This window comes from Corythoichthys intestinalis, chromosome 7 (assembly GCF_030265065.1).
Source record: "Corythoichthys intestinalis isolate RoL2023-P3 chromosome 7, ASM3026506v1, whole genome shotgun sequence".
Taxonomy (NCBI): domain Eukaryota; kingdom Metazoa; phylum Chordata; class Actinopteri; order Syngnathiformes; family Syngnathidae; genus Corythoichthys; species Corythoichthys intestinalis.
In genome coordinates this window covers 53863184-53888552 of record NC_080401.1, presented here as the reverse complement: position 1 = coordinate 53888552, position 25369 = coordinate 53863184, and the positions used below count along the sequence as shown (strand labels likewise).

The 25369-nt window shown below is 39.1% G+C and overlaps 1 protein-coding gene and 1 long non-coding RNA gene across 2 annotated transcripts in view; one reads left to right on the top strand and one right to left on the bottom strand.

The window, feature by feature from the left end:
* Positions 1 to 24897, top strand: part of LOC130918545 (zinc finger protein Xfin-like) — a 28884-nt gene extending 3987 nt beyond the window's left edge. Inside the window, exon 2 of the mRNA XM_057840332.1 lies at positions 21763 to 24897. Within this exon, the coding sequence (XP_057696315.1) occupies positions 21763 to 23213 (1451 nt within the window). The 3' untranslated portion in view covers positions 23214 to 24897. The remainder of the gene's footprint in view (positions 1 to 21762) is intronic.
* On the bottom strand, positions 17497 to 20332 carry LOC130918551 (uncharacterized). Its single transcript, XR_009063781.1, has 3 exons — positions 20241 to 20332; positions 17796 to 17936; positions 17497 to 17688 (listed from the first exon to the last, which is right to left on the bottom strand). It is a non-coding gene; the product is annotated as an uncharacterized LOC130918551 (long non-coding RNA).
* Positions 24898 to 25369: the final 472 nt, after the last annotated feature.

Genomic DNA, 25369 nt, shown 5'->3' with positions numbered 1-25369 from the left:
TTTGAACACTGCAAAAACTCAAAATCCTATCAGGACTTACAGTTTAGACTAACTTAAAACTTAACTAGAACTTAAAAATGGCTTGACACAAATAGAAATTCAATTGAAACACGTGGGAAAAAAATCCTAACTTTTAAGTTATGTGTGTTATCAAGCATAACGGCATTTTTAGGTAAGATATATATATATATATATTTTTTTTTGTTGATAAGATCTAAAAGTTTTTTTAGTGAAAGCAGTGAATTAGTCTTTTTTTTATTCTAGTTACATCTGAGATGCAATTGTTGGCTGTTTTCAACAACATACATCAAAAATAAAGACATTGACTGAAAATGGTTCAAGATGAGATGAAATGTCTTATTTTCTCATGTATATTTATAATTGCTCTTCACCTAAAAATGTATTTGTTTTATCCGATTACTCGATTAATCGATAGAATTTTCAGTCGATTACTCGATTACTAAAATATTCGATAGCTGCAGCCCTACTCCGAATAAGCTATTTAAAGCTTTTGGACTAGGGGCCCAGTCAAACAACACACACATACACAAATCCATACACATCTACGGAGCCCCCCGGGTGCCAGGGTAGAAAAAAATTTGAAAAATCATAGATAATCTGTACCCACAGATTACTAAACTGTACCCACAGATTACTAATCTGTACCCACAGATTAATAAACTGTACCCACAGATTAATAAACTGTACCCACAGTTTAGCAATGACCCGGAAACTGTAGTCACCAATGTTTGGCGGGGACTCCAAACGCCGATGGACTGACTGAGCAAGCACCTGCACCTTTTGCCCTCGGCGAACAAAGGGGTTTTAAAACGTAACTATTGCACGTTTTCTTTGGTAGCCGTCTACACTTTCAGGTGTCATCAATCAATATGGCATGTTGTGTTTGCACATTTTCTTCCTCGGTCGGTCGGTCCCTCGGCGTTTGGTCCCTCGGCGTTTGGACTCGGAGTCCCCGCCAAACATTGGTGACTACTGTTTCCGGGTCATTGCTAAACTGTGGGTACAGATTCGTAAACTGTGGGTACAGATTCGTAAACTGTGGGTACAGATTCGTAATCTGTGGGTACAGATTAGTAAACTGTGGGTACAGATTAGTAATCTGTGGGTACAGATTAGTAAACTGGGTACAGTTTAGTAATCTGTGGGTACAGATGAGTAAACTGTGGGTACAGTTTAGTAAACTCTGGGTACAGATTAGTAATCTGTGGGTACAAATTACTAAACTGTGGGTACAAATTGCTAAACTGTGGGTGCAGTTTAGTCATCTGTGGGTACAGATTAGTAATCCGTGGGTACAGATTAGCTATGATTTTTAAATTTTTTTCTACTCTGCCACCTGGGGGGCTCCGTACACATCCATACAATTAACTACGGGAAATTTCAAAATTCTGATTACATCTGATTTGGCATGTGATACGTTAGGAATGTTATTCATAGACAGCATATTAAGCATACATAGCAAGGAGATGAGTTTTCAGTTTTTTCTTAAAAATAGAGATGCAGTGTGACATTTTAAGTGTTTCGTCCAGTTCATTCCAGATCTGTGGTCCTCTGCACACAATGCCAAAGCTTGTAGACTTTAGCCTTCTGTTTTTTTCCTGTGATGTGATGTTTTTCTTCTTCTGGTAGTATATGTGTGCTGAGGAGTATAGATTGGGATGAGATCACTTAATTTATGGTTTAGTTTATGGATGACCTGATACATTATGCAAGCATTTTGAATGTAGTTGTGTTCTTTTAGCTTCAGAAGGTGGTGATGGTGAAATATTAATTTAGTTGGAGCATTGAACCCGGACCATGTTATGGCATGTATGACTTTTTTCTAGGGATGTCCCGATCCAGGTTTTTGCACTTCCGATCCGATACCGATATTGTTTTGCACTTCCGATACCGATACTGGCCGATACCGATACCGGCCTCTCTGAGCATGTATTAAAGTTTAAAGTTATTTAGCCTCCTTACTTAGTTGTCAGACTCATGTTGAAAATGGTTTTAGTAGTCTTGATAACAACTTGCTAGCTGAATTAGGTGAGTTGGAATAACACATAATGGTTGGTAACAAGAAACTGACCTGTTTATTAAATGATAAACACAAAACATTATAAATAACAAACAGAAATGACATATTCAGACAGTAAAACATGCTAATAATATTGTAAACTGTCCTAAAAAATCAAAACACACAAACAACCTCATACTATTAACTATTACACACTCCCTTTTATTTGCTTGCCCAGCCCGAAAACCCCCAAAATTTTATGTTTTATTTGTAGGCACGAGCCCGAAAAAAACAAAATTTTATGCTTTATTTGTTAGGACTCAGGAGCGATGCGTGGTTACGTTTTGTGTGATCACGTTTGGTGACGCCAGTGCATATATGCATAATGATAACAAATTATAGCCTGTCTTTTGTAACTCTCCCAGTTAAACAAGACTGTAAGTTGGATATTCAATAAACATTTATATATTTTATATTTGCATGTGTGTTCTAACAGGTGGATAGTGGATTTGACATTTATTTTTATCTCCTCGAGTCGGCAGAAAAAAAACGCAAGTTCTCAATGTTTAAATACTCTACATAATTTTATCATTATAAATGCATTTACACAGCGAAATAACGCTGGAAAAGTACATACATAGATCCATCGTTTTAGTATAAATATATGAATATATCTTTTTTGAAAAAAGTCTGCCCGATGCGTCTAAATCCCACTTTACTCACGAGAGATAATGGCTCGTCATCCAGAATGATTCCTTCGGCAATGACTCTTCCCTGTGCTTTGGGACTGTCAAGTGCCAGTTTGTCACGCATAGCAAAAGTTTCTGCCAGTGTTCGTTGCGTATGACCTTTCTTTCTGTCTTCGGTTTTCTCATCATACTCCTCATATACTCATCATACTCCTTGTATTGTTTGTGGTGGTATTTCGATAAATGCTTGATTAGTTAGGTTGTATTAACACTTCTTCTCGGTAGCACGTCGGCTATAAACGAACACTTGAAGCGCCGTCACCCAAGTATAATTTTCGAAGACAACAAGAAACAACAAGCTAGCGGATTGTAAGTCCATACAACTCTCTAACAATTTTTTTAATGGAAGTTGCCTTTGTGTGTGTCGTATCAACGCGCATTTTTATTTAATAAAATAATATAATTATATATTTTTTTAAATTATTAATTTTATTCGGATCATGGAAGCTCCCACTTAGGGAAAATATATACATATATCCTGTATATACATAATATAAAAAATATATATGGAAACACCACTGGCCATCTTACTGTAATCCATGACTGCACTAATGTTAGTTACTTAATATTATACAGTTTTACATATAGTAGTATACTATGAAATTAATACTATATACTTAATTTTTGTTACTGTGGGTATGTGTGCCTTTCATTCAAAATAATTGTAATATTTCAGTGTGCCCTCTGCGTTATCTTCAGGTTAAAACAAACAAAAGTTGAACAGTTTTTCCCCTCCCTCCCCAAAAAATGCGGAATGCACACCGGAAAGAGCATCTGAACTCACATATAATATTCTGAAAATTATTGTCCGGGACATTGCAATTCATTTTAACATTTAGAATAATATAGACAATGACATACCGCAAAAAGAGTAAGAATTGTTTTGACTCCTGTTAAACAGGTGAAGTCACAGTGTTTCCGTTTACATTTTTTTGCACCAGTTAATGCCAGCAGCATTTGACCCCATTGTGATTTATTATTGATATCTATGTTATTTATTTATACGTTAATAAAGAATTTAGGTGTTCCAAAATGTTTTTGTGAATTAATAAGCTTTAACAAAAATGTCATTATTAAATTAGTAAAAAAAAAAAAAAAAAAAAAAAAATATTAGATTAGTCGACTAATCGTAAAAATAGTCGGCTGACTAATCGGGAGGAAATTAGTCGTTTGGGACAGCCCTAAAGAAGAGTAACTAGATTATCATAGTGCTTGTTCAGGCTTCTGATATTTAAATGTAGGTATGAGCAATTATTCATATTCGTCAACACTTTGAGTTGCTCAGGTTTATACTGTTTGCAATTTATGTTTGTATAATAGTCAATACACTGTGTCACCTCCTCTCCTTCGCTGTCTAATTCATTAAATACCATTAATAAAGTAGTTAGTGCAATTTACCGAAATCCTGTAATCAACACACATATTTATGAACATGTAAATATACATACACTCATCCATTCTGAAAACGATCCAGCCGACATACACACATACAGCCATACACTCAGATTCACAGTAATCCTCTGTGAACTGTGAGAGAATTTATTCATGCTTAAAACACAACCATTATATATTATACGTTGAATGCTTTTGTTATACATTATAGCCAGGGGTGCACATAATTTTTTTGCCCAGGTTCTCAGAGGAGGACCTGGAGATGTGACTTGGTCCTCATTGAGCTTGAGAGCCGACCCGCCTGATGCGATAAATTTATGACAAGCTTTACTTAGAGCCAATTAACTTTAATTAATTACATTAACAATTAATGCTTGATTAACATCAACTGGCACAACAAAATTACCATTACTTTGAAGTGAAATGTAAAGAAATAAAAAGCACCAATTCAAAATAAAGGGCATTATGCGGCTCCCACATTAACTCCAAGCCTTTTTAAAAGTGGGATGTCCTCCTCATAAGACCTCATTGAACGTGCATGTTTAGCTTCGTAAAATGCGAGCAAAAACACGTTTGTCAGTGCATGTCGCTGTTCATTACCTTTATTCCGCCACTTGTCCATAGGGCGAGTGGGGTCCTGTTTGACATCGATAGTTTGCTTAATTGCCACATGCTGTTTTTTTCGTGCTTTTAAAAGTTTGGATGGCTGAAATTCTTTGACCCTACATAAAATGCGCTACTCTTATCGGCGACATTTGGATTCTCACGGCACATTTTGTACCGCATTTCCGTGCGAGCATCATTTGCTTCTAGCCATGGTACCTCCAGTAGCCACTTTTCAGCAAAAGTCCTTTTTTTCGGTAGCTCCGGTGACGTCTCTGTCATCTGTCTGTCTTTTGACGGGGGTCGGGGAACACGGAAGTAATGACTCAGTGTGGCCTGCCTCTTCGACATTTTGAGAAGTTATTTTCTCATGTCCGCCGCAAATACAGTGGTCAGCCATCGGTACGCAAAAGCGTATGGAAACCGTTGAGGGCCAGCGCGTTTGTCTACGTCCAGTACGCATGCGCGCATGCGGACCACTTATGTGCACCCCTGATTATAGCGTAGAGTATCATTGTTAGAACAATCTGTTGTAATCTTTTTGAGTGGGCCTTCTCCATAGTCTTGACGATTGTAGACGGAGTCAATATGCCCAAATATGGACTGTCATGTTCTGTTGTTTCCAATATGCCCTGAATGAGTACAATATATCAGCTGTGGCTTATCAAACTTCTTCCTGGCCACAGCTGCTGATTCAAGGTTATAGCTAAAGGTGGATTTTCCCCTATGAGAGATGTTTTTCTGTAACTTGAGATGTTTTGTATGGAAAAATACCAAGGCTTGTGAGATGATGAGTTTCGTTTCTTGGTAAAGTTTCGATTCACGGTGCGCTTTGGCACCGCCCTTTTTAACAGTATAAGTTTCTAGCTTCTAGTGAACAGTTTCGTACTTTCTGGTTGACCTCAGCTCCTAGCTGAGTCATCATTTTGTCCCGGTGATATATCATGTTATATAAAAGTCTTTGAAGCAGCCAATCCTTGGCTGGTTCATTCATTATTCTCATTTTGAGCTATCTTTTGGTATTTTTCTCGGGGTTCAAACTGAACTTCCCTGACATAATATATAATGGTTGTGTTTTAAGCATGAATAAATTCTCTCACAATTCCCACCTGTTTATCATGATTATAAATACAATACATGACATGACACTCATTGCTTGAGTAGGAAAGAAACCCATCAAAAAAACTTAGCAAAGGAAAAAGATGGAAACCAAACTCTCATTATACGCTGTTTTTTGGTCCTATAAATGTATGTACATAGCACCATCTAAAACCCCTGACAATGCTTTTCGATTAATCCTTAATAAACCATTAAAGTTTACACACCAGTAAGTTCATCATCACTAACAGAACCTTCAGTGTATGTTGGGGTGCGTGTGGGTGCAAAAGTCCCTCTTTTCTTTGGGTTCAGTGTCATCCTCAACGAAGTCTTGGAGGTCTGGTAGGGTGCCCGACGCTGGGCCGTAAGAACACCTTGTTGTCACACGTAGCGGGGTTGTGAGCCTCACATACCCACAACACCTGTGAACATTACCAGACTATATTGCCACAGAGCACACAAGCAAACGAGGAGGGCCTTGTTCTGTTCAGTTAAGCAGTATTTAAGCCAATTCCTTAGCCAAATTGAGAAAAAAAAACAAAAAAACAATAATAGTACTAGGCCTGCAAGCAGGACTGAACGGGCCCTCGCAGTTTGGCGCAACTCGGACGCCATGCAAACTCGGACGGCATGCAGGTCGAGGTGGTGGCAGACAGCCCCCCTCTACATCTCCTAAGTTATGACTGTTCAAAATATGTGGAGAGAGAAAATGATGACAGTCATAATCACTTTCCTTTTGGACCTTTCTGCTTTACCCAAACCTCAATAGTTTTCATCAGCCATCTCAACACGTCTTAAGGCTTCCCTTATGCAGGTTTGAGGTTGATTGATTTTTTTTTTTTCCCCTTAGAGGAGGAGTGTGTCCCGTAAAAAAGTGCATTTCCTGCTCCCACTAGGAGGCGCCAGGCACAATTGGTAATATTTCAATCCAGTCCTGTTCAGGCTGGGATACCTCACACACATGCCAGATTTAAAAGAGATTGAACGTTGTATGAGGGAGTTATCAGTCATTATCCGAATTTGGCGTTTAGCCGAAAAAATGGACGACTTTGGCACCTCCCCTAGGTCAGGCCCGTGAATGAAAACACACCATTTTGATAAATTAAGATTCCATATGTCTCATGAACAGTCTCGCCAATTTTGAGGATGATCAAACTAATTCCCTCCGTGCCAAGGTCTCAAATGTGCACACTGAAAATCGATAAAAATTTCGAATTCAATCCAAAATACCCGATTTCCTGTAGGATTTGGAATGTGTGTGCAAGAGACTTTTTGGAGCAGTTTTGCACAAGGTATCGACTCCCCAAATTTCATCACTCTATGTTAAAAAAACCTAATAGGAAACGCCTTTTTGAAAAATTCAAGGGGGCGCCACTGAGGCATTTTGTTACATTTTTTCGTAACATTGCAAGATTATCGAACGTTATCCAAAGCCGCATGTATGTGCAAATTTTTACGAGTTTTTGTGCATATTCAAGCCTCCAAATGTAAACTCCTACTGTGAACCCATGAAAATTTCACATTCTATCCAAAATACCCGATTTCCTGTTGGATTTGGAATATGGGTGCAAGAGACTTTTTGGAGCAGTTTTGCATAAGGTATCTACTCCCCAAATTTCCTCGCTCGATGTTGAAAAAACCCAATAGGAAAGGCCTTTTTTAAAACTTCTTTCTGTCGCCACTAGTTGGCACTGTAGAGTTGATGCAAATGACCCCTACAAGAACCTTCAGGGTATGACTCTCAACAAACACGGGAAGTTTGGCGCAGATATGTTGTATATCTGCCGAGTTATGACTGTTCAAAGTTTTTTGCGTGACAAATTGTTGACGTTCATTTTCACTTTCCTGTTTGGACCCCTCCGCCTCAACGAAACCTCAATATTTTTCATCAGGCACCTGAACACAGGTCTTAAGGCTCCCCTGATGCAAGTTTGAGGTCAACAGATTTTTTTCCCTTGGAGGAGGAACCTGTCTTGTAAAAAAAGGCATTTCCTGTTCTCACTAGGGGGCGCTAGACCTAATGGGTAATATTTCAATGCACTCGTGTTAAGGGTGGGATACCACACATACATGCCAAATATGAAAAAGATTGAACGTTGTGTCAAGGAACTATTAGTCATTTACTGAATTTGTCATTTTGCCGAAAAAATGGCCGACTTTGGCACCATGCCCAGGTCAGACCCGTGAATAAAAACGCACCATTTTCAAAACTTAAGATTTCATATGTCTCCTGAACAGTCTCACCAATTTTGAAGATGATCCAACTAACTCCCTCGGTGAAAAGGTCTCAAATGTGCACCCTGTAAATCGATAAACATTTCATATTTGATCCAAAATAACCGATTTCCTGTTGGGTTTGGAATATGGGTGTAAATGCTTTTTTGGAGCGGTTTTGGACAAGGTATAGACCCCCCAAATTTCATTGCTCTACGCTGACAGACCCTAATGTTATAGGCCAATTTTAAAATTTCAAGGGGGCGCCACTGAGCCATTTTGTTATATTTTTTTGCAACGTTGCAAAATTATCGAAATTTACAATTTTCCGGACGTATGTGCAAATTTTGGTGACTTTTCGTGCATGTTCAGGCCTCCAAATTGGCCATTTTCATTTGCCCTGGGAAAAAAAAATAATAATAAAAATAATAATCCTTTGCAAAACAATAGGGCCTTCGCACGCTTAGTGCTCTGGGCCTAATTAGTAGTAAATAAAATAGATGATAGAGAAAAAGAGAAGAGGAGGACTGATGGGAGAAGACGAAAAAGATAGAATGAAAACATTTTACAGTCTTCCAGGCTCCGCAGTTGTCATGGTGACAGAGACGCGATCTGGAGACGTCATCACCATTATTTCATTCTCCAAGTATTTTTCCCCTATAGCTATATAAATGGCTTGAGAAGGACCACTCAGCCCATCAAGGGGGAATTATTCACAACAAGGAAAACGCATCGAAGAGAGCTGCAAAATGTCATTGCTTCTGTCTCTCTACTTCAATATTTTTACAGGATATTCTTTTTATCCAAGTATTTTTTCCCCAATTGCTAAATAAATGGCATGGTCATGACAAATAACAGGATTGTGCTAAATGGAATATGAAATAATAAAAATGCACTTATTCAGGACGACATGGCAGACAAGCAAACAAGGAGGGCCTTGTTCTGTTCAGTTAAGCAGTATTTAAGCCAATTCCTTAGCCAAATTGAGAAAGAAAAAAAACAATAATAGTATTAGTAGTAAATAAAATAGATGAGAAAAAGAGAAGAGGAGGACTGATGAGAGAAGACGAAAAAGATAGAATGAAAAAAATTAACCGTTTTCCAGGCTCCGCAGTTGTCATGGTGACAGAGACGCGAATGAAAAAAATTAACCGTCTTCCAGGCTCCACAGTTGTCATGGTGACAGAGACGCGATCTGGAGACATCATCACCATTATTTCATTTTCCAAGTATTTTTCCCCAATAGCTAAATATAGTGATGCACGAGAATACATTTTTCAGCCGATACCCATAACCGATAATTTCCTCCTCATTCCAACCGATAGCCGATAATGTCAAGCCGATAATTCTATTAAAAGATGTGTAATTTTAAAGTATACACAAAAGAAAATATTACTGTGCAAAAATATAATTTATTGCTCTTTTTTTTTCAACATAAAATATGAACAAGTCGTCAATTCCAACATCTAAATAATGACAGTGTCTGACATTGTGTAATGGTAAACTTTTGGCAACAATTACTTACAGAGTAAATACCTAAGTTGCACAAAAATGCCTTTAAAAGTAAGCCATTCCAAACATATATAACATTAATACACTGCAAAACTCCTCCTTAAAACTAGTCAGTTTTAAGTGTAAATCTATTGGAAATAAGTGAAATTATCTGCCAGCGCTTCAAGTGTATTTCTCTCAGATTTCTTGGAAGAAAAATAGCTAGCTGAAAATAATCTTAACAGCCTTATTTTAGCTATTATAATTTATCCTAAAAAAAAAAAAAACTTGGAAGAAGGAAAGATTTTGAATAATATTTGTGGCTACAGAATATTATTGTTATTTCATTACAACAGGAATGTGCATATTTAAATTGATAAGTGTTCATAAGTGCCAATAAGTTTTGATTATCTACTGTGACAAATTGAGCTGACAAATAAGTTAAATAATTTGAAAAGTGATTGCTAATTTTATATGCTTTGTTGCACACTGTGAAAATGATTAACTCAAAAGACCGAGATGTCATGTACCCATTCTGCAAAGCTTTGTTTACATTTGCGGCACTCACGACATTTGCTTTACAGCAGCTAAACTGATACATGGCAGTACTATTTGGACGGAGTTGGACCTCGCATCCGCGTGCGTGTAGTTTTGTGCCTGGGTTTTGTTAAGCCGAAAATAAAGGCAGCGTTACAAAGTCATCTGATCGGTCGTAATTTTACATACTGAACGCATTATTGATTGGCTGACTTCGTTTTCTCCATGTTTAAATGATCATCTAACCACTGTGCCGTCATGATAAGCTTGCTTAATGGACATCAATTGTCCAAATGTCCATGGTTAAAAAATGATATGATTGGCATGTTTTTCATTAAGAATGGTGGTGGTATAAACTGCATTATTTCTTTATCCAGGGCTTTGGTTCTCGGGCCATTTCGGTAAAAAAAATTGTGTTTTGTGTCGGCGGCAGCAGCTACGTTCGTGCCGGGTAATCCGCCTGCCCCGGCCGGTTCGCCGCGGCGTATGCGTGTCCTGGCTCTGCTCGCACGCCGTGAGGGAACGCTCGAGAAACCGGGGTGTTCGCCAGAGGTCCCGAAGTCGGGGAACCGACCTGCCGGACCGGCCAGAGCGGCAGGCTCCGTCGGAAGACTGCTACTTGCCGACTATCGGTCTCCAGTCGTGCCGGTGTTTAGGCTTAGATGCGAATTTACCGCCCGCCTTGGGCTGCATTCCCAAACAGCACAACTCTGTATCGTCACAAGCTCTGTAGTTTAACTTAGTTTGTGTTTACAATAGCTTTAGCATTCCCGCTAGCAACAGCCTCGTATTCGTTCCAAAAATCTTTGTGATGCAGTTTAAAATGGCTGCTGGGTTAGTGTTTTTGAATGAGGACGCTTTCTTTCCGCCTCGTGGAACTTCTGTGGTACATGTTTCGCAGATGGCGAGAGCGTCTTTTTTTTTTTTTTTTTTTTTTTTTTTTTAGTAACAGCCACCATAATATTCAACTACTTCTTGCTCTGTAACTCCGCCTCCTCAACCCCTCCTCCTTCAGGGGCTTCAGAGAGGGGAGGAGTTAAGGAGGCGGCGTGCTGAATTCTTAGGTTGCGCACATTTGGAGGCTAAATCAAGTATATAATTATCGGATTGCATTTTCGGTTGAATTTTTTTATTATCTGGATTATCTGTATGACGTCATAATTGCCATTATCGGCCAATAATTATCCGTGACCGATATTATCGCGTATCTTTAGCTAAATAAATGGCTTGAGCCCGTTGAGGGGGAATTATTCAGTATGAGGAAAACATGACGAAGAGAGCCGCAAAATGTCATTGTTTCAGTCTCTCTACTCCAATATTTTTACAGGATATTCTTTTTATCCAAGTATTTTCCCCAGTAGCTAAATAAAGGGCTTGAGAAGGACAAGTCAGCCCGCCAAGGGGGAATTATTCACAACGAGAAAAACGCGTCGAAGAGAGCTGCAAAATGTCATTGCTTCTGTCTCTCTACTTCAATATTTTTACAGGATATTCTTTTTATCCAAGTATTTTTCCCCAATTGCTAAATAAATGGCATGGTCATGGCAAATAACAGGATTGTGCTAAATGGAATATGAAATAATAAAAATGCACTTATTCAGGACGACATGGCAAAATTACTCCATAATGGTCAAAACTGTCGACTTCACCTTTACTGTCGCATCTCCCGATCGATATTTTATGACACCTAAATCTGGTTTATGTAATATCCCTTCCCCGGCTTCTGAGAATGTAAACAAACCAAGAGGCGTGACAGTTGGCCAACATGCTAACCCGAACCGAGTGATGTTTCAAAGTCTTCAAAGCGGAAAAATCGCACTTAACTCGCCCGGATCATTTGACATGACGACTGGGTTGTTGATTGTCTTCGCCGATCGGCAAACCGCCCGGCGGAGAGCAATTTACAGCTCATTCCCCGGAGGAGGGCGGCTGCAGTTGTTGTGCAGCTAACGTGCAGCTCATGTGCATGAGGAGAGCTTTTTACATGCCTATCAATGATCAAACTTAAGTAGTCCTTTTATTTAAAGAAAGTTTGTAGTATTTACTTTGTAATCGCTGTATTCGCGGCTATTTTTAACTCAAAGTTGCAATTTCTGATCGGGTGGAAAATTTGACAGCACATCGAGCACACCAAGAGTGCAAAAGCCGAGAGTAGTGCTCGCCCAGCGGGGGAATGTGCAACAAGCCGCCGGTTGTCAGTTAAGGGGACAAGGAGCATGTCAGCCACAAAATGCAAGCCACCTCCGTATTAAAATGATCCCAGTATTTGACATAATACAAAACACGATGTTTACTCACTTCCTCGTAAGTCTCATGGTCCCACAGTAGTGGGGCTTGTTTTGGCCAATATTCACCGGTGAATGGGAACCTTTTGAAACTCCAAAAAGGCGCACACGCCTCTCCCTCATACAGCAAGGTTTTTCTGCTGACGTGATGCGAAAATAAAGGTATTAATCCACAAAATCAGCTGAATCCTTAGTCCTTCTCATACAACAGTACGGCTGTAAAGTGAAGAGGACTCCTTCCTCCGTACACGTCACAGCGCCCTCTTTCTCAACTCGAGACTGTTGCCGGAAGTCACTCATTTTCATAGCGCGGGATTCAAAAAACTAAATGAATATAGTGATCGCTTCCACACACATCCAAGCGGACTATATCATTCAGGAGTATAAAATACCGTGTGTATTATGAAATAAACATGCTTTTTCGTGTCACACGCACTTAAAAAATTGGCTAAAGCGACATCTGATTTTGTCAATTTACACTCAGTGGCAAAAATCAAATTCATCTGATGGGGGGAAAATATTATGTGATGCCTTAACATTAGCACATTATGCCTTTGTGATGTATGATTGCTTCTGTGACCTAGATTGTAACAACTTCTATTGTTTTTCACCTTGAGTCCCATAGTTAGGAGGGAATCTCACGAGATAACTTGTTTTGCACCACAGTACACGCCTGGGTCCCATAGCTAAAAGGGAATCTCACGAGATAACTTGTTTTGCACCCATAATATTTACCATTTGTTGCATCTGTTGCAGCACACAGCTCATTTGTCCCATGTGAAAAGCCCTTTTTCATGGGGGCTGAACCAAAAGTAGCTTTGATGTTTGTCATTGGGCAGGGCCGCGCCGCTCGGGGACGGAGGTTGGCCTCTCCGCCTCCGCGGGGCGCGTCCCTTCAAAAACCGGACATTTCCGGGCGACCCGTGAAGTCCGCCGGCGGGTCACGTACGGATCGCCTGGCTTTGTCCCTTCGCCGCCTTACCGGAGCGTTGGCTGCCACTCATTTGTCACGGTAAGTGATTTTCATTGCTAAGGAACACCTGGTTGTGCTGTAACGGTAGCGCGGGGATTCTGGGATTGACAAACTCAAATCTAGCGTCATCGTTGCCATTTGTTATGCTTGTTTTTGATACTTGTTTGCTTGCTCTTGTGGGATTATAATCAATAAATCTCATTTATTCTGCATTTTCTAATCAATAAACATCGTGTATTGAGCAAAAGTGTGCTGGTTGCTGACTCGCCGCAAACCTGGAAATTTCGGAAAACATAGTCAAAAAAATAAAAATTCTGACTGTATGATAAATTTAAGCCAAAATATCACGATTTCCCGGTACCAGGTTATTGAAATTACAGCTTTAAAATGTGTTAATTTGAGATATCTGGGTTAAAGAAAAAAAATCAATTGAACAAGATTTTTATTTTATTAAAGCATTAGCAAATTTGAGCATAAGTATAAAGTATAATGTTAAAGTGCCTACGACAGGATAAAAAAGTCTTAAATAGCATTATTATGGGAACTAGAATCATATTTTGAGACGATTTGACTATATAAAACAATTTTGTAAAGCGCAGATGACGAGAAATGAGTTTTTTAATCAGCTGTTTCGGCACGCCTACCATTATAGGGCTCTAGCGTCCCCAACAGGAGTATGACGTCGGCAGGGTCATGGTTTCATCTGATTTAGAATCCCGCCCATTTAGGGGTAATTATTCAGAACTAGGAAAATGCGAAAAAGCCGCAAAATGTCATTGTTTCAGTCTCTCCAATATTTTTAAAGGATATTCTTTTTATCAAAGTATTTTTCCCCAAGAGCTGAATAAACAGTGTACCGTAATTACCTGAACATAAGGCGCACCCGTGTATAACGCGCACCCCAAATTTACTTGTAAAATCTAGGGAAAATTATTGTACCCGTGTATAACGCGCACCCTAATTTTAGCACCAATAAATAGAAGAATACAAGAAAACAGAGCTCTTGTACAGATACAGAAATGTCATTTTACTGACTGGTGAAACACAGCACATAGCATAGCACATTGGTAGTTTAAAAAATTACCGTAAACTGACAATATGTACTGTAATAATATGATCTGATAACTTCTTCAACTTACCAGAATCCAGGAGAAAACAAAACAGATGTGACTTTTCTTTTAAAAGCTGCTGTATAACTTGCTTGTTTCATCATGATGAATAAATGTTTCTTCCATGGATTGATACGGTAAAATGAAAGTGAGAACGTAAGTCGGAAATCCGAGAGAGCTCATAGGCTGTATACACGACAGTAACAATAGGAACTATTGTTATTTGAGTTTGACTTTCCCGACGGACAGATATAGTTGACGGACACAGGAAGTCTGTGTTGTGTTACGTTTGTTAAGGTCCGAGTTGCGGAGCTGCAATAAACGTTGACTCAAATGAGTTCAAGAAACTAAATTCTGTGCTTTATGAAGAGTGAAAAAAGCAGAATTTAACACAGACGAAATCATTCGACCGATCAGAGTGAAGTATTACCGGAACAAAATGGTGACGTCACGTACCTTAATGGTTGGCAACGGATCGCCGCATACGTTTCTTCAACAGAACATGGCCGTGTCAATTAAAAACAAAACGGTTTTTAAATATATATAATATATATATATATTTCTGTCTCCATCCCTGTACCTGTGTATAATGCGCACCATGATTTTACAAGTTGATTTTTGGGAAAAAAAGTGCGCGTTATATTCGGGAAATTACGGTAGTCATGACAAATAAGTCTTGTGCTAAATAGAATATGAAATATTAAAAATGCATTTATTTATTACAACTAGAGCTGGGAGTCTTTGGGCACTTAACGATTCGATTACGATTCAGAGGCTCCGATTCTATTATAAAACGATTATTGATGTACCACCACCACCCCCCCCCCTCCTTTTTTTTTTTTTTTTTAAATTAAATGTTTTGTACATTAGTTCCAAAATTGTTCAAAAATACTCTCAGGTTAAACCAAACTACTATTTCAGTATCAAGTTGTCTTTTATACTGATAATGAGTTAAAACAGATGCCATTAATACAGATAACGAGTGGAGCCTCGTTAACCTCGTTAGAAGAAGTTAGACCTCTTTGACAGCCAAAAATCTTGCTTGTTTGTAGGTGACCAAATACTTATTTTCCACTCTAATTTGGAAATAAATTCTTTAAAAATCAAACAATGTGATTTTCTGTTTTTTATCCACATTCCGTCTCTCATGGTTGAGGTTTACCCATGTTGACAATTACAGGCCTCTCCAATATTTTCAATTGGGACAACTTGCACAATTAGTGGTTGACCAAATACTTATTTGCCCCACTGTACCTAATCCCTTGTGTTCTGTAACACGTTCAATAGCCACCTGGTTTACTTGAATGTCTAGATGTTCTCTGAGTCCTTTTTTGCCAAATAGCATATATTTAGTTTTACCAAAGTTTAGTGGCAGTTGGTTGGCATTAAACCATTGTTGTAGCTTGCTTAATTCCTCATTCACTTGCTTGGCCAGTCTGTATAGGTTGCTACCTGAGCAACAGATATTTGTGTCAGCAGCAAAAAGCACCATTTTTAATATGCTGGAGACCTTGTATATATCGTTTATATATAGTATAAACAGTTTTGGTCCCAAGACAGAGCCTTGAGGTACGCCACATGTAACTTTGTTTTTCTGACTTTTTCCCACCAATTGTCACATATTGGTATCTTTTAAACAGATAACTACGTATCCAGTCGAGAACTGTTCCTCTAATTCCCACTCACTCTAATTTGTCAAATAATATATTGTGATCTACTGTGTCGAATGCTTTTTTTAAATCCAAGAAAATTCCAACAGTATACTGTTCTTGATCAATCGCATCCGTAATAATTTCCATTGACTCTGTTAGTGCTTGTGCAGTAGAATGGCCTTTTCTAAAACTGTACTGGCTATTTAGTAAGTTGTGCTTTGATATGAACTTGTCAAGCCTATTATTAAAGAGTTTTTCGAGGATCTTGGATAATTGTGGTAGTATTCAGATGGGCCTGTAGTTGTTAAATACATGTGCGTCTCCTTTATATACGGGGACGACTTTCACTATTTTTATTTCATTCGGGAAACGAGAGATTACATATGTGCGTTAAAGGCTGAAGAATTTCGTTTATTATAACTTTAATAAGCCTCATGTCTATGCCGTTTGCTTCTGTCGCAGCTTTGTTCTTACATTTCCCAACCAGATGCCTTATCTCGGTGTCCTTGGCTGGGTATAAAAACATTGAGTATAGAGTCCTATCCTGCGTGTTTTTGAATTGTACATCTGGAATGTTCTCTGCTAGCCTAGGAGCGATGGTAACAAAAAAATCATTAACATTATTTGCAATGTCATCCATGTTAATTATCTTCAAATCATTAGCATAAAAATAATCTGGATACGACTGTGTAAAAAACAAAAAGTCTAAAATCTCATTCATGATTTTCCATAATCTGCAAGTGTAGTTTCTGTTCCAATAATTTTGTGTAATAGTGTTTTTTACAAGCTCTCAAAATAGCATTTATTTCGATATTTTTTTTATTTATCTTCTGTTTTGTCTTTTGGTTATTGAAAATCTTGTAGAAAATATTCTTTTTTCTGCATGCATTTATAAGAGACTTAGTCATCCAAGGTTTATTTTGAGCATTATGTTTTCTGTGAATAACTTGATAGGACAGTGTTTATCATATAGTTGTTCTTTTCTTTTTATTTTATTTTTTTTAAATGTAAAACAGCCATAAGATGCATTTACATCTCTTGCTGTCAGGGAAATTCACTTTTGAGCACCAAGACAAGTATCAAATAAGAGAACAGAATCAGACTCGGCCAAGGATTGTCTTGCTTCGAAGGCTTTATGAACAAGAGCTCTCGGGTACAGACGCGGAGCCACGCACAAAGCGTCCTCTCCTCATGTGGACAAAAGAGAAAACAGGGCATGCCTCTATTTATGGGTTGCAGGGTTTCCCCTAGGATTTTTTGAAGCTGTGGTGGTGGTGGACTGGGTTGGAGTCGGACAACCCCATCGTGTGTCACCGCGAATTTGTTTCATATCATGACAAATAAGATTTTTTAAAATTATTTTGTCATTTTTTTATTATTTCCAAGGACCATAACAAAGATCTATTTGCAAAGTTTGCATCCTGCCTTGGAACACTTGATTTTCCTGGACTTAAAAAAAAAAAAATGAGTGGGGGAATGGGGGAATCAGCAATAGGTGGTCCATTTATAGTCAATGTGAGGCATGCTACAAGATGGGTCCCCCTGTTTCTCAAGTCTGTCTTCACCTACAGAGGAATTAGAAAAAAATGAGATCTAGGAAATAAAGACACTCAAGCATGTCAGACTTACATTGTACAGTTCTGTATGATGTACAGTTGACCAAATGTCTTACTCAGTTCATTGAAGAAAAATCTCACAGTTCACTGTTGAGATGGGCACTGTCAACGCAATGGCCGACGGTTGATGTCAGCAGTACTCCCCATTCACCAGTCTGTGATGCCATCTTTGACATTTTGCTGACCTGGTCCATATTCTGAAACACATTCAATGGATTACCTATTTGGATTTTGTTGGGTCTAAAACACCTTCTTCAATTTAGCCGTTGACCCAGAGCGAGGTGACAAAGGCAGGACACAAGGAGGCAGGAGTCAGAGAGTAGACTTTTACCAAGCTGCAGTTTGGGGAGAGGTCTGAGATCTGGCAACGTGACTAAGAGCGTCTCATCGAAGTCTCTCTGAGAGCTCCCCGCGCTGCTGACTTTTATTGAGGGCTTGTTGCTGGGCAGAATATAGTTAACACTGTTGTCCAACGTGGCAGTTTCGATCGCGCAAGTTCCTTATTCTAGTCATTGATTAAATTAACAGTCACACTCATTGATTAAATTAACAGTCACACTCTTGAGCGAGCAAGATAACTTTGTTTTGAACACACATTTGCACTCGAAGTAGCTTGGTGGAAAAGTACTGAGATGTTGTGTGATGAATCAACATATGTGTGTGTATCTATTAGCAGAATGTGAGCCATTGCCGGTAATAAAAATGTAAGCACATGATTATGGGCTAAAACTGTATTCTTCATAATAGCTTGAGAGAGCGCGTATAATAGCTGTGGGAGAGCAAACTTATATAACCCGCAGAGCATAATGGTCATACAATCAAGTAGAGGTGGGAATCTTTGGGCACCTAACGATTCGATTACGATTCAGAGGCTAAGATTCGATTATCAGCAGCTTTAAACTACATTCAATTAATTTAATGTTGTGAATCAACCGTTAAAGTTGTTAAAATTACTCCCGTTATTCCATAATTTCTCTTTTGTCTACTTTCGACATGTGAAAGTTTAAAAACTATTTTAAAGATAGATTTAAATCAATATTTTACCGATTTAGGAGTATTTTAGCTAAAAAGTTAATTAGGTTCGCTTGGAAGGTTCGCTACAACAGCCTTGCAGGGAAGTCTACTGCTTTAAGATGGCGGCCGTTTACTAACGCCCGCATTTAGCTTTCTGTCCACGTGAGTCTATTGTGCATTTAGTCCTGTATAAACATGATATCTACCGTAACATTACGTGGACGTACTTTGTTGAAGCTGTCGGCAGCAGTCAGGTATGTTGTTGTTTTTTTTATCTCGCAGCATGAGTTGAGCTAGAGCCGTGAGTTGAGCATTGGCATTACCCGATGGGCCGGGTAATGACAAGCATGATGCCTAGCTACTCCCGCTCCGTTCCTCATTGTGTCCCGAAGACCGCGCGGCGCGCTGAGTGTGTTTTACTTCCGCTTTACTGGACATATTTCAATAATCGGTATTTGGATGTTTGTGAATCGTTCTTGAATCTTCCACGGCCGAATCGCGAATAATCTAAGAATTTTGGATGTTTGTGAATCGTTCTCGAATCTTCCACGGCCGAATCGCGAATAATCTAAGAATCGGAAATTTCGCACACCTCTACAATCAAGCATATTTTACAGATTAAATCAAATATGTTTAATTTACATTAGCCAATTTAACTTCAGTTCAAACTGAAGTGTCTTTGTGGGAGTTGCTTTTCTGATTCTTAGTATTAATTCATAGAATGATTTGTTTCAATGAGATGAAAAATTCTTCTTTAAATGCAAATACGACATCTGTTTTGTAATTTTTTCCGATAAGGATTATGCCAGGTTGTAGACAATGAACCTTTTTCAATATCACAATTTAAGGTAAAATAATACAATCATGATATTTAAAAATGATAGGTGCACGATTCTAGATACTCACCTTGATTTTTGTGGTACAGCCATGTACCATGTACTTTGCCATTTTTGTCCATGTTGGGTCCCAGCTAGATTTCCTGTTTGCTTTTTTGCTTACTTCTCCTACCCTGGAGTGTGCGCCTTTCTGATCTGCGTCTTTACGTGCTATCTCGTCTCACTCAGTTATTGAAAACCTCATCCCAACGTTAAAATACTACGCTTGCCACAACCATTTGGTTATTTCTACTCCTCCGAACGTGAGAGCTAATACATTCGCAACTAAAGAGCACCTGAGGGCACGAGCCCGCCGGTACGTTCCGAAATATTGAATTAGCCTCAGACTCAATTCAGTATTTCGGAACGTGACGTTCTAGATCATAATATCATAAGTTTTGTCTCCCGATTTCCATCTCTGCGCCGAGCCGATGCACCAGCCACAAGCTTTCAATAGAACTGATGCGCTCACCGTTCTTGTTATCATTTTAACGCCACGGGGTGAGATCTTGCATGGAGCCCGTGATCGAGGGAGATTATCAGTGGTCTTGTAAGTCTTCCATTTTCTAATAATTGCTCCCACAGTTGATTTCTTTACATCAAGCGTTTTACCTTTTGCAGATTCTGTCTTCCCAGCCTGGTGCAGGTCTACAATTTTGTCTCTGGTGTCCTTCGACAGCTCTTTGGTCTTGGCCATAGTGGAGTTTGGAGTGTGACTGAATGAGGTTGTGGACAGGTGTCTTTTATACCGATAATGAGTTAAAACAGGTGCCATTAATACAGGTAACGAGTGGAGCCTCGTTAGAAGAAGTTAGACCTCTTTGACAGCCAGGAATCTTGCTTGTTTGTAAGTGACCAAATACTTATTTTCCACTCTAATTTGGAAATAAATTCTTTAAAAATCAAACAATGTTTTGGTTTTTTTTCCACATTCTCTCTCTCATGGTTGAGGTTTACCCATGTTGACAATTACAGGCCTCTCTAACCTTTTCAATTAGGAGAACTTGCACAATTGGTGGTTGACTAAATACTTATTTGCCCCACTGTATGTGAGTGATCTTACCTGGATACCGTTTGCTCGTCCACTTTGATCCAGTTCCTCTGGCAAATCTTGGTTTTTTGATGCGATCATCTCTCTTTCATCGCCTTCTTTAGTTGCTCATTTTCAGCCCGCAGCAGTTAGATTTCTTTCAAGATGTCTTGATTATGCCTCAAGAGGTCTTGATTTCGTTTTGCTTGATTTTGATTTTGGGCCAAGAATTCTGCCACAGTGCGCTCTAATTTTTGCATAGAAGATTTCAAATCTTCCATATCTTCAGCCTTTCTCGTAGTAGAAGGCATATTGGGAGGTTTGTAGCCTTTCAGCTGGCGCTGGAATGTTAGTAGAGAGATAGCGGAGCTCAAGAGAATGCGTCGTTCCTCTTTGAAAGTCTAGTGAAAGTTTTGAGGGGAAAATAAATGAACTCTATTATATAAGCTGTACACAGACTACTTTTCATTGTGTTGTCAAATAGGAGTGGGAACCTCTTGGTACCTCACGATACGATACAATTTGCGATACAAAGCTCACGATAACGATCTGACAATATGGCGATACAACAATTATCGATACATTGGTCAGGAAATCATTCTAGGATTTTCTACAAACAACTAATAAACAGAAAAACAAGTTTCTGCTGTGAACTGGAATGGGTTTATCACTAGTAGACGTCCAATCCATTTGAACTAGGAGGGTCCTCCACCTTCAAACGGATTGAACGTCTATGGCGGTCAGTGGCAGCCAGTGCCAGGCAATGAAGTAATTTTGGGCCATTTACCTGTTGATTTTCAGTTACTTCCTGTTGATTTTGGGATATTTTATGGGTCACTTCCTGTTTATTTTGAGTTACAGAACAGGACGTGATCTGGGAATCACCCAAATGAATAGGCAGTGACTCAAACTCAACAGGAAATGACCTGTAAATGCCCTAAAATGAACAGCAAGTGATTTGAAACCTTGAGGTTTTCATACAGAAGTATACCTTGAAACTGGTAATCGGCACAGGCCTACGACTGATAAGAATTTTTTTTTTTTTTAATCGTGATCACAATTTTTGTCCTATCGCCCAGATTTAATTTTTGATGTTTCATGCAGGTTTACAAGAGTGGGAGAATGAAGAAGTTCCACCTGAGGAGCCACCATTGAAAAAACGGAAGAACACGGGCAAGCGAACGGGTCCGCGTGTGAAAGCAAAACCTAGTGGAGAAGACGGTGAAACACCCCCTCCGCAAGCTGACCACTCAGCTCCAGTATCCGACGTCGAGGACTTAATTACTGTGACTTCTGACGGCGAGAACTCCGGAGAGCCTTCATCTAAAAATAAATCCTTAAAGAAAGATTTGGATCTGCCCGCGGTTACAAAACCATTCTCCTGCTCGCTTTGCATGAAATCCTTCCAGACTCGAGACTGTCTTATCGAGCACGAAAGGGAACACACAAAGGAGAAAAGCGCTAAAAATAAGGAGAAACCTTCAACTTCTGCAGACCACTTGGCCCCGATATTGAATGTAAACGACTCTGATCCAGATTCTTTCTCTAAGACCAAAAAAGCCAAGAAGTTTAAATGCTCTCCAACATTCTCCCGGAAGGAAGATTTGGACAGACACGTGACAACACCAGCAAAACAGTCTTTCAACTGCTCGGTTTGTAAGACAAACTTTCAGAGTCGAGATGATCTCATATCACACATTCGAGAACATACCAAGGAGAAACCATCAGAACTTCACTCACAACCAGAAAAGCCTGCAATTCGCAAAAACGACAATTTGACGTCAATTTCCTCCGCGTTGGCTAAGGATGCTAATAAAAATACTTCTAAGCAGAAACCACCCGAAGGTAAAGAGGTTCCCTCACCGCTTGAAAAGTCTGCCGCAATTCCAGAAAACGACGACGTGACATCAAACTCATCCGACGCGGCCGACGATCCTAAAAAGTTCCCTTGCGATAAATGCGACAAGAATTTCGTCCGTAAAGAAGATCTGGACGAACATCTGAAACAACATTCGGGAGCTGCTAATTCCAAGAATCCCGGCGTTTTGCAAAAATTCTACACCGTCAAAATGCCGACCTCCGGTAGCTTGGCTCAACCCAACGGGGAACGCCGCGAAGATCCGCAATCGGAACCGGAGAGCCTCTTCGCTCCGTTGTCTTTCTCGGACATGACGGCGGATTCTTCCGACGACGAAACCTCGAGTCGGGACGGGAAGGAACGATTCGCCTGCACGCAGTGTCAGAAAACGTTTGGGACCCAAGCGCGTTTGCAAAATCACTTGGCGACGCACACGAAAGACAGACCTTTCGCTTGTCAGGTTTGCGATAAGAAGTACTCCAGGGCGGGGGATTTGACGAAACATGTGAGATTACACGCGGACGGGAACGCCGCAAAAGACGTCGAGAAAAAGAAGAAGAAGAAGAAAAAGAAGTCCAAACATCTTAAACACACGTGCTCTCGTTGTGGGAAAGAATTTACGTGTAGTAGCTTGTTAGCTGCGCATTTGGTGATACACACAGGAGAGATGTTAGAAAACTCCAAGAAGGGACTTTAAAAGTAATGGCTGCCATTGATGGCGAGCCACTCCCAATCCGAACGGATTGGAAATCTATCAGCGTTAATGGCACTGATTAAATGAACACTGTTATTTGTTTAAACCACTTTTTTTGTTGAATGTTTAAAGTCCAAATATATTTGTTTAGTCCAAAATAATGTATACGTTAACAATGTCACTGAATTTTAACTGTATTACATAATGTACACGTGTTGATTTTTTTGTTTGTTTTTAGCGATTTTAGCTAGTATCTGTGCAAAATGTGTATTTGATGACATTTGCAGGGAATCAGTTTTATTTGATTGCCTCACTTTAATCAATCAGTTTTTGTATTTTTGTTTAAACCACACAGCATTTCATATTTATCCGTACTTAAAGTGTTACTTTAAAATGAAAGGGAATTCTGTGGTTTTTGTTATGTGTTGTAGTGTTGTAACGATTAATCGATTAACTCGAGTACCGTAATTTTCGCACGATAAGGCACACCTGACTACAAGCCGACACCCACCAAATGTGACATGAAAATGGCATTTGCTCATAGAATAGCCACAGCTGTCCTCAATGTATTATGGGGTATTTACACCAAAATATATTAACCGGTATCATACGACTGTCATATGACCAAATGAACCCCAAAGAAGCTTTGAACCAATTGGCTACAAAGCTTCATTGCTTCAAGAAGCTTTATTTGGCCATCACTGCTCCCTTGGGGGAGACAGTCAACCTCTTCCGCCGCCTGCTGTCAACACTGTTGTTGTCCAACTTGCCTCCTAGCATGCATTGCAGTGCTACAGATGTGAACAACAATCACAGTTCATGTCCTGTGCTAATTATTTCTTCAGTTACTGTTCCAGTTGTTTCATGAATTGCTAGTTACGGTATTTGGTAGTACTTTATTTGACTATGGCACCGTAAAACTTATTAGACAATCATAATTATGACATGACACCGTCATGAGCCTTAATAAATGTTTATAACAGATGTCATTGGAGCTGTCCCGACTAGTCGACATAGTCGACGTCATCGATTGCGTAAATCCGTCGACGAGCACAACATCCCCTCGACGGTTAATGAAGGGTTAAAAAATATATGCATGGAAAGTTCAGAATGTCGGATGCTCTGTATGCAAGCGGGGAAAGTGGCACAAAGCCAAAAAAAGCGCACCAGAGTGTCCAAAACATTGACTTATTTCAAAGAAACAAAGGAGGGTACACTCTTCTGTCCTATCTCTTCAATGCCAAGAATAAACACCTCAAGCGCCGTCACCCAGTTTGTAATTTTTTTTTTTTCATTTTTTGTACACCAGAGGGTGCTGTCGCCTTACTAAATAATAATGTTTCATTGACAATGGGCCTATAAGTGCTATGAGTATTGTTCTTAATGCTAATTGAGAGGTTTATTTCATGTTATGGTTTATTTTATGGTGTAGAAAATTATGTAAGGTTAAAAGGTCATGAATATATACAGTATATACAGTGATTGCACTCAAGGGAGAGATTGTCATTGATAAGGTAATTAAGGTAAAGGCAATTCATATAGGCAATTCATTGATATATAAATAAGGTTTAAAAGGAAAAAGGTGAAAAGTTTTTGTTAATTTCTAATTGTGTTGTTTTATTTGTGTGCACCGTAGCTCTTACGGTGTGATTACATCAAGGATGGAATAAAAGTTGTAAACCATCGATTTAAGAGACCATCTTTTCAATCGGGATGCTACACTAGTTAATTCTATCAGCATTTGAACTCATTGTTTATTTGTGATTTATTATTGTGATCTACGTGTTTATTTGTACTTTAATAAATAATTTAAGTGTTCCAATGTTTTTTGTGAATTGATAAGCGTCAACAAAAATTTCATTGCTAAATCAGTTAAAAAAAAAAAAAAAAAATTTAATTATTAGATTAGTCGACTAGTCGTAAAAATAGTCGGCTGACTAATCGGGAGAAAATTAGTCGTTTGGGACAGCCCTAGATGTCATTAATTGTTATCCGGCAAATTATCTCACTTTTAAATTGATGTAAAACATCAGAGCTGGACATAAATGGAGTTAGTAACATAATTTGCCGGATGACACTTTATTACATCTGTCATAAGCATTCAGTAATGCCCATGATAGTGTCATGTCATAATTACGATGGTCTATGACGCTGCTGTC